Genomic DNA, 10000 nt, shown 5'->3' on the forward strand with positions numbered 1-10000 from the left:
AACTTCATTCTTTAACTGCATATACTCTTCTATTCTTCCTTTTAGCTTCCTATATATCATCCTTTTACTTAAAGACATTTCTTAACCCTTCCATTACAAGCATTTTCAAGGAGTCAGATCACTTCCACACTACATTATTTTTTTTCTTCTTTTTTTTAATACATGCCATTTATTCCTTCAGTTGTGTAACTAACAGATCATACCAAATGCTAATTAGAATCATGTTGCTAATGTATGATATATAGATTCATATATCATACCATAAGGCTAAAAAAAGATAGAAAAGGCAACATCTTAAGATGTGGCCCATCCTGGGAGGGTTAAAAGCCATCCGATTCACCATCCGAAAATACATTCTGTTTCTCTCTTTTTCTCAGAGAGAGCTCCTCCCTCAAACCGCAAAAAATCAGGGAATCCACAGGAATAAAAAAAGAAAAAAAAAAACACATGTCCAGACAGACAAACACAAGCGATGGCATGCAGGGGCAGCAGGCGAAGTGAGGGGGAGGGAGGAAGAGACTCACATCATGGAAAATGGTCGGATAAGTGGTGAGGATGGACTCAAGCAGTTCCAGACCAAACGTTCTCATCCCATCGTCAAAGCCTGTCTTTTAGCACAAATGTAAACAAAAAGAGGGCGGAAATCAATGTAAAAGAAAGAAATCATAGTAAACAAAATTAAGCTCTTCTCTTGATCTTGGAAATTAAAATGGGGAAAAAAGTGGGGAGAAAAAAATTCTAATAGTGCAGAAATAACAAAATTATGGACGATATTAAAAAGATAAAAACCTCTTTAAAGTTTTTCTGTTAGTTTCTATTATTTTTCTGAACACATTCTAAATTGCCACTACATACTGCCTCTTTTTATCTCTTTCTTTCTTTCTTTTTTAATAGGCAGTAAATGGCTAAAGCCCCTTGCTATAATGAATATTATGTGAACTCTGAAAACAGAAAGTCTTGGTAATTGTACTATAAAAAGAAAAAGTAAAATGGCCTCCAGATTTTAAAAAAACAACAAATAAAACATGAATATTATGAAACAAATAAAAAACACTTCCGAGATTAAAGCTCTTAACACCAATGGCAAGATTTATGAAAGATCTTACTGCATTTCCCTCCAGGTTTTAATTATTCTTTCTGACAGTCCAACTTTAAAGAGGTTTAGTACAAACAAAAAAAAATAAAGAGTAATGCCAATCAATGCATAGAGAGCAAACACCTACCAAACTCTTGCAATAGATTGAAAATAATAATGAAAAAGGGGGAAAAAACAAAGTAAGTTAATATACACTTACATGGTAAAAAACAGTGGGGAATGTTGTAAGGACGGACTCGAGGAGTTCTAAGCCAAAGGTGCGGGTCATTTCCGTGAGACCCAGTAACCACAGGGGCTGGTCGGCATTTACAAGCTGCACCAGGTCCTAAAGGTGGGTGAGACAGAACAAACAGATATGTTATATAAGAGCAAGAAGTGCCTTTCCTATTATGATAGTTATTTTCAGTAACATCTATGAATAGAATGATTACATGAATGCTTACATTTCCTAAAATATCATACAAAAAATTACAATGCTACTAATAACTGCTTGAGTAAGTTATAGAAATTCTCTATAAAAAAAAATACATACAGGAAGAAGAAATATCTAAACAAAGACTTTACAATCAACCCATAAATCAATTTCTTCCTTATCTGTCATACATACATCAATTTCCTACGCAACTACACGCCGGAGTGGAGAGTGAGATCCACGTACCTGGAACATGAGATACGCATCGGCTGCAGCAGGTCTCAAGGTCTTTGGTGAACTAGAACTCAATACCTTCAACTCCTCAAGGTTCACGCTCTCATCCGAGTCATTTTTGTTTCCCCTGGGAGTTTAGAGAGAAAAGACAAGAACCTTAATGAGGGGAAGGGGAAACAGTTGGTCTTAGTAAAAAAAAAATTATAGTAAGGTAAGAATAATTAATTATGGAGTGCTGTCTTGTGTCATGAACTGTAACATTACGCAAAGACAATGTAGATATAATAGTGTGATTGTATAGACAAAAAGAAAAAAAAATAAATAAATAAAGCTGCATTTAACAATACTGTAAATTTAATATCAGCATATCAATAACAGCAGCAGAATTTTTAAAAATAATAATAAATTACTGTTTCCTTAAATAAACCCATGAACCACTTACTCATCTTCCTGATAGTGCTTGGCATCCTCTGCAACAACCCTTTCAAACACCACACTCACAAGCTGGCGCACTGTGGCACTGGCAGTATTTACAACAGTAGCATCCTTTGTGAAATGTAGTCGAAAACATAAAACTAGTGCCTGGAATGTAAAAATAAATTTATATAAATAAAGAAAAAGTTGTATATAAAAAAATTGAAACAACTTAACACTTAAGCATATTCTCCATTCAAATTTCTTTAGATCTTCTGAAATGTTAAAGTATATCAAAATATTGAAATAAACAATAATTTACATAGTATGATAAAAAAAATAATAATAATAATAAACCTGTCTAATATATGCCCTTTTTTTTGGGGGGGGAGCTGGATTTTCACTTTTCAATCACATTACAGATAAATACTTAAATGTATTAAAAAATCATAAGATTTTTTTTAGTTTTTCTAGGTGTGTCATATCCAAAATAAGGTTAACCCCCACACACCAGTTAATACATCTGAGCATATGTGCTTGACAGGACCCACTTAACATTTGCGAATATTTTCATAATTTACAGGCATGACTGTGATCAAGTGACAAAATCATCATATATTCGTTATAAATGCTTAGTATATGACCATGACTATCCAAAAATGTGGGGGAAAAAAAATACAATATCAATATTTTTCTCTCACCTTTGCAAGGTTTGGTCCCTGGATCACAGTGCTTGTAGTAAGTAATAATGTCACCGTCTGGAGAACCTTAAGTTCTTCCACACCTGTTTCCATCAGCATCCATAGTGTCTCCACAACATGCTCTCCACTACTCTCATCAACGACGTCAGCCACGATTAGGCGTTGCATTATTGCTAAAGCGAGCTGCATTGATAAGAGAGTAAAATAATAATAATTATAAAAGGATATCTTTGTATTATATGTGTAATTATTAAACTAACCATTAATTTCTAATAAACAATGAACAATATCCAAAGTAAGGTAATCTTTATGGCTATCTATGTAGACATAGAGGGAACACAAATGTGACATTAATATATAGCAATTATCATGGAATCCCTTTATCATATCATTAAAATATCAACTGTAAATCAACAAAACTGGGAAAACATGTTACAAACATAAAATATAATAGAATGAGAGATATCATGAATCAAATTGTATTTTGTCTACTACATCTTATTTTCCATCTACTTTTTCTCCCTCTTTATTTGCAAGCAATATGTCACACTGTGGCTTAGCCTTACCTTGACAATTTTGGGGTCCTTCGTTTCTGCAGCCTGCACGAGTGGGTAAAGTATCTGGGAGGTAATTTGGGCCAGCGAGGACTGGGGGTTCATCGCTGCCCCCCGGACTTTGATAATGGCTTCCTCACAGGACTGAAGTAAATTGCATAAATAAGCAATATAAAATTATACTGACAAAAATATAATAAACATACATGTTACTTGGAGATAGATTATTATCTTTTAGAGCTGAATAAGATAAAATAATTAAAATTAATATTCTGGTATATCTTTGTATGATTTTGGAAACAGTTTTATCACTCTCTAACAAAAAAATAGATAACATTCCCTGTCCATTTCCTATCAAAAAAAGATAAATATTCAACACACAAAAAACATATTTTTTCACTTACATCTTTAATGTGAGGGTATCTTTTTTTAGTCTCCATGCAGAGTGACTTGAGGTCATTCTGCAAGGCATCGAGGATCTTGGCTGCTCTCCCTTCATTAGACATGACTGCGGAATTCATGTGCTACAGGCAGATGTCACAGTTCTCTCCAGATCTTGTATTTTCTTCCCCCCTTTTGTCTCTTGGTGTATTTTCTTCTTTCTTTATATCTTTTCTCTTCTTTTTGCCACACCTGCAAAGAATTCAAGATTTTGTATATCAGGAGATGGGTGACAAAGACGTGAAGCCTTATGCTTTTTAAGCTTTTAAAGGCTTTAGAGAGGACATATAAAAATAAATAAGATGCCTTGAGTCTAATAGATTACTGTCATTAAAAAAACAAAAAACACACATAACAATGACAAAAGCTGTCTTTTCCATTGGCTTAAAAATGTCTATAGACAGGGAAAAGGTGTTGGTTTCCTATTGCTAGACTTTACCCAGAGCTGGCATTGCCAAATGCTTGGAACCATCCAATTCCCGGGAATCAAGGTACGTTACCAGTTATCTTATTTTTTAATTTATTCTACACCCTTATGCATTATTTTAGCAAACAAACTTTACAAGAACTAAATAGATTAAACATATAATTTTTCGTTCAAATGGTGGCAAGGGCTTGATACATTTCATTTCAACAAATACATTAATCAAATCTGTATAGATTACGTATAAAGTCTAAAATGAGTATAATTCTTTATATTTCCTTTTATATGTATCCCACAGATAAATATTATGTAATATTTCAAATAAATTGGTCTTTTTTTGCACAGATCCAGTAACACTTCCAAAACAAGTAAAACCCTGCTTTTCATTTGACATTATTTGCTTATAACATGTCCTTCTAACAGACTTAAAAGTTTTACTATGCCAAAGGCAAAAGGATAAGTAACCAAATATCATTTGCTAATGCCACCAAATTATTGCTTCTGCATGACATCAGATACCATTTTGCTGTATAACCCCCCTCCCCCCACAATAAAAAAAATGGCTAAAATCTTTTAAATCAACTCCAAAACAGTTCACAAAAAAATGAAAGGAATTCATGACAATATAAACAATAAAAAGGCAAAGTTCTTGTAAACAACAAAGAAATAAGACCGAAGAAAATATCATAAATAAGTTAGAAGCCACAGAGTGCAGCATGAGGTTGTGTTTCAAGGATCAAGTGTAAAGTCAATGTCATGATGAATAGCATGACCAAGGAGCCTTATTTTTACTCTCTGTGACACAGCAACTTTCTTCTCTAGGCTAAGATGTGGTGAGACACTGCATGATGTAATGCTTCTGAGTAAATCATGCATTATGGTTAGAAAAAAAAGGATGTATCACTAGTGAAAGATAAACATATAAAAAATAAGTTGATGATTCTTAGAATGTCATGTCCCAGCATTACACAAACTGTTTATGTGTCATTCACACCCCCTTTTAAACTCCATAGCCTGTGTCATGATGATTAATGTAGAAGTTTCAACTCAACACATTTCTTGAAAATACTATGTATATTTATGAGAATAATAGAAAAGACTAAAACAAGAAGGAATAACTAAAGATAACTGAAATAGTTTGACTTCCATAGTAAGTAAATTACACCCAAAACAAAAAACTCATTGGTAACAACTGTATACCAACAGTACCACTCTTACAGATAAAAGGGGTATAAATGAGACTGAACATTTTCACAACACAAGAGATGTAATTTACGCATTTCTGGTTACCCCGTCTTCAGAACTACATGTAGTTCTGAAGACGGGGTAACCCGAAACGCGTCAATTACATCTCTTGTGTTGTGAAAATATTCAGTCTCATTTATAACCCTTTTATCCATTTGTCACAATGAACTCAGTTCATACCACTCTTACAATGAGTACCAACTTTCTATATCAATGTAAAGGGGAATTTGAATATTAATTTACAATCTTACAATGAATACCTACCTTCTATATTAATGTAAAGGGGAAATTAAATATAAACAAAAACAATCTTAAAAATGACAATTTCTAAAGTTTTATCATCTTTGTTTTTAAAGTAAATAATCCAGAAAATACAATCAAATAAAGTAAATCATTCAAGGCTAAGCAACTTAGAAGTCGTACAATACTCTCAAACTGAAAAATATAGTAGTCTAACTCATTCCAATACACACCATATCTTTTTTTGTCTTTTTTTTATTGGTTCTTTATCTCTGAGTATCGGGAAAAAAAGTGAAGCGCATACAGCATTAGACTCTTAAATGAATCTGTAGATATTCCCTTTGCCTTCTATCCTCGCAACCTGAAACTATACAACCTAGCCTCTGATCTGGTAATGTTATCTCCTCAATCATGCACAAGGTACATAAAAAGGAAAATAATACCAAAAGAAATGTGGAGGGGAGTCTTGCACACATTTGAACTGCTGCCTGGTAGAGCAGTTAATTAGCAACTCAAATATAGAGGAAAAGGGATTGACTGATGCACTGCCTTCTTTTTTCAATCATTGAGTTAATAGCTTCTTGGACGGATAAAGTGGAAAGAAGGAAAGTAAATGAAAGGAAAGCATAAGGGTGGGAAGATGAGAGAGTGGGAAGAGGGGAGAGTGGGAAGAAGCGAGAGATGGGCTCAGAGAAAGTGAAAATGAAAGAAAATAGGGGAAGAGAGGAAAATTTACATATAATGAATACATTGACATAGCAACCTAACTAACATGACTGATCCGACTGACCCGACATATCCAAATGAAATACTTGAGAAATTGTCTTATCTTGTCTGTGCTAAATTAAATATTTACTATAATGTGTAGAGTAAGAAGACAAAGTCTTTAAAAAGGCAGACCTTTGTTTTTCTGCCAATACAACTTTTTTTCTAATATTTGTAATCAACTATACAATAGAAGTATAATTAGTATAAAATGAACCAAAATCTCTAAACATTATTTTGGTGATCATTATCAATCAACAAGTTATCTCTTTAATAACTTATAGCAAATACATAGGTACTATATAAAAGACAGATGAAACGTTTAAAATAAGGAATTCGTCAAAACTTGACCTTGACAACTATACATAGCTGAGATTTGTTGGCCTTTGCCAAAACACAAAACAAGGAGGACATGCCATTGCATGTCCTATTCTAACTTTGAGCTCTGCCTCTATTTTGTTACACTGTATGCTAAGTCAGGTATATTGTTGCCTCCTTACTACAATCTTTTTACCCATTTTATATACAAATGAAAAATTTCACAGTTTTATATGATAAACATCAGCTTCACTATAAACTTGATCCGTACTTGTGGCTAGGGGTATGGCAAAAGAATGTATCCTTTAGTTTAGAGGTTAAATGTGTCAGAAAATAAGGGACACAATCATGGCTTTTACTAAAAACAGTATGAGGATCACATTTTTCCTCTGTAATATTTTTTTTTGTGAATTGAAAGTAAAGAAGTTGTTTAATGATTATCAAGGAGATGCATTTTTTCATTAAAGTGTGTTTATTTAGCAAGAGAAGCATCTTTTGCAAAAACTTAACCCATTCCCGCCGGGCCGTTTCGTCTTTTATGGCATCAATGCGGGGGCTCTCGAACGCTTAGGCCTAAATCAATTATATCATCGACGGCGTATGACGGCACCCGACCTATCATATTACATAATCGCCGTCTGTGGCCGGCAGCCGGCAGCATTGGGTTAATGAAGATTATCTGCTCATAAGTTCAGATGACTCCTTATCACGTGTTGTCTATCAGTGTTTCATACCACATGATTCAAGTCACATCCGGCATTTCTTGTTTAAACACGGCAAAAAGGAGTACCATTGTAGGAGGCTGTATTGATTATGATAGGGTCTATACAATAATGAAGCACCCATAAGTTTTCTCTTCAAATAAGGGAACAATCAAGTGTTATTCTACTAGAATATAAAAGGTGGATGTTTATTAGTCTTGATTGTAGTCAGTGTGCATCATAGATGACTTTTACCATGAGCACTTTTTTTTTCTTAGCCTTTTTTCAAAATGTTCTACAGTATGCAGAATCCAAGCACATGTACAATCTGAGAATCACCCATAAAAAAGAAACTTATTTAACACAGATCCCTCATGCCTGCAGAATAGGAAGGGCAGGTGTTAACACAGAAATTACTGGTTCAAAATAGAATTATCACATTCATTCCAATCAGTCTCTCTCTCTGTCTCTTTCATGCACATGCACATCCACAGGCACATGCACATGCACACGCAAACGCACACGCACACACACGCGCACACACACACGCACACACACAAGCACACGCACAAACACAAACACACGCACAAGCACGCACACAAGCACGCACACAAGCACACACACAAGCACACACACAAGCACACACACAAATGCACACACATGCACACACACATGCACACAAGCATGCACACAAGCACAAACACAAGCACACACACAAGCACTCACACAAGCACACACACAAGTACACACACAAGCACACACACAAGCAAACACACAAGCACACACACAAATACACACAAGCACGCACACAAGCACGCACACAAGCACGCACACAAGCACGCACACAAGCGCGCACACAAAAGCACACACACAAGCACAAACACAATCACATACACAAGCACACACACAAGCACACACACAAGTACACACACAAGCAGACACACATGCACACACAAATGCACACACACACATGCACACATACACATGCACATATACGCACACACATGCACACATACACATGCACATATACGCACAAACGCGCGCACGCACACGCACATGCACACACACACACATGCACACACACACACACATGCACGTACACGCACATGCACACACACACACGCACATGCACACAGACACACGCACATGCACACAGACACATGCACACACACGCACATGCATACGCACACATACAGGCACAGGCACAGGTACAGGCACAGGTACAGGCACAGGTACAGGCACAGGTACAGGTACAGGTACAGGCACAGAGAGAGGTACATGCATACACACATACAAGCACAAAAAAAGCAAAACATTCATATACCTTCTCTGTGAAAGACACAAAGTTTCAGTTAATGACAATGAGATTTTCACAGAAAAGAAGATATGGAATCTACATGAGATCTAAGACACACTTCATCTATGACATTTTTTGAGGCAAATTGTAAATAAACAGGCTAGGGTATTAGGCTTACGGGTTTGAAATATCCTGGCACTTCTACCATTTGGAGCCAAAACATCCCTGTCGACAATGAGTGTGGTTTATTCCATTAAGACTTTCCAATAGTTGGAATGAGTTCCCTTAGATTTATTATTTAAGTTGGCCCTTCAGCCTGTAGGCTTTGATTGGTAACGGGCATATCTATAGTTTTACTGGCTGATTTTATGTGTCTTATTTTACATTATTTTATTCCATATTCATTCTTCCTTGGCTTCATATTCCTCATAATTTCTCTGATATACATAATGCCCTCCCCTGCTATCAGGACTATCAAATCAAAATCATTAGCTGTATTTGGAATTGCACTGATCAAAATCATTACTGAATCTTAAAAAACTTATATTTTGATTGAAATTTAATATCTTTACCAGAAAAATAGACACATTGGTCTTGGAAAAAATTACCAAGACTTGTGACAAAACTGAATATTGGTTGTATTCTAATTTCTTTTAACTACATGAGAAATTTTAATTAGTCTGGGGAGTCATGTTGTCATTATCATAAAATTTACTTGAAAACTACAGTTTCTGTAAAATAAAATAAAAAATGCAAAAACAATCTAACACATTACAAGTGTTCATTAGGTCTTGTATAGGTTGATGACATTCTCATGACCTTTGACAAATCAATCATTAACTTATATGTTTCATGTTACTTTACAGTTTCACATTTAAATTTTCTTCATTGCGTTCCATTTATATTTTTCTTTGCACTGCATTCCCTGTCAGAAACGTGAAAAAACACATCCTTCCCACAAATACAAAATAAAACTTCCACAGTCACAACCTTCATTGTCAAGTCGTACAATGTCAACAACCACACATCTAAAAACATATAATAAAGAATAAACATCAAGATCCAGTGCATAAAAGCTAATGATGAACCTGTTCCATCGGTGTCAGAGCTGTCACTACAAGTTACTACGGTAAACATCTAACATCTACGTATCACACC

At 35.0% G+C, this 10000-nt stretch overlaps 1 protein-coding gene across 12 annotated transcripts in view; it reads right to left on the reverse strand.

Moving 5' to 3' along the window:
• Positions 1-10000, reverse strand: part of mon2 (Mon2 homolog, regulator of endosome-to-Golgi trafficking) — a 29126-nt gene that overhangs the window by 18944 nt on the left and 182 nt on the right. For 7 of the 12 annotated variants that reach the window (XM_043025024.2, XM_086543016.1, XM_043025023.2 and 4 more), the window contains exons 2-7: positions 3816-4044; positions 3424-3555; positions 2858-3040; positions 2185-2324; positions 1755-1869; positions 1296-1421 (exon numbers count right to left, since the gene is read on the reverse strand). In XM_043025024.2, the coding sequence (XP_042880958.1) occupies positions 1296-1421; positions 1755-1869; positions 2185-2324; positions 2858-3040; positions 3424-3555; positions 3816-3932 (813 nt within the window). In that variant the 5' untranslated portion in view covers positions 3933-4044. Of the gene's footprint in view, positions 1-524; positions 609-1295; positions 1422-1754; positions 1870-2184; positions 2325-2857; positions 3041-3423; positions 3556-3815; positions 4045-10000 lie in introns of all 12 variants that reach the window. The other 5 variants (XM_043025021.2, XM_043025022.2, XM_043025019.2 and 2 more) reach the window with 1 other exon arrangement.

This window comes from Penaeus japonicus, unplaced genomic scaffold, assembly GCF_977035675.1.
Source record: "Penaeus japonicus unplaced genomic scaffold, GWHDUDI00000001_assembly GWHDUDI00000013, whole genome shotgun sequence".
Classification (NCBI taxonomy): domain Eukaryota; kingdom Metazoa; phylum Arthropoda; class Malacostraca; order Decapoda; family Penaeidae; genus Penaeus; species Penaeus japonicus.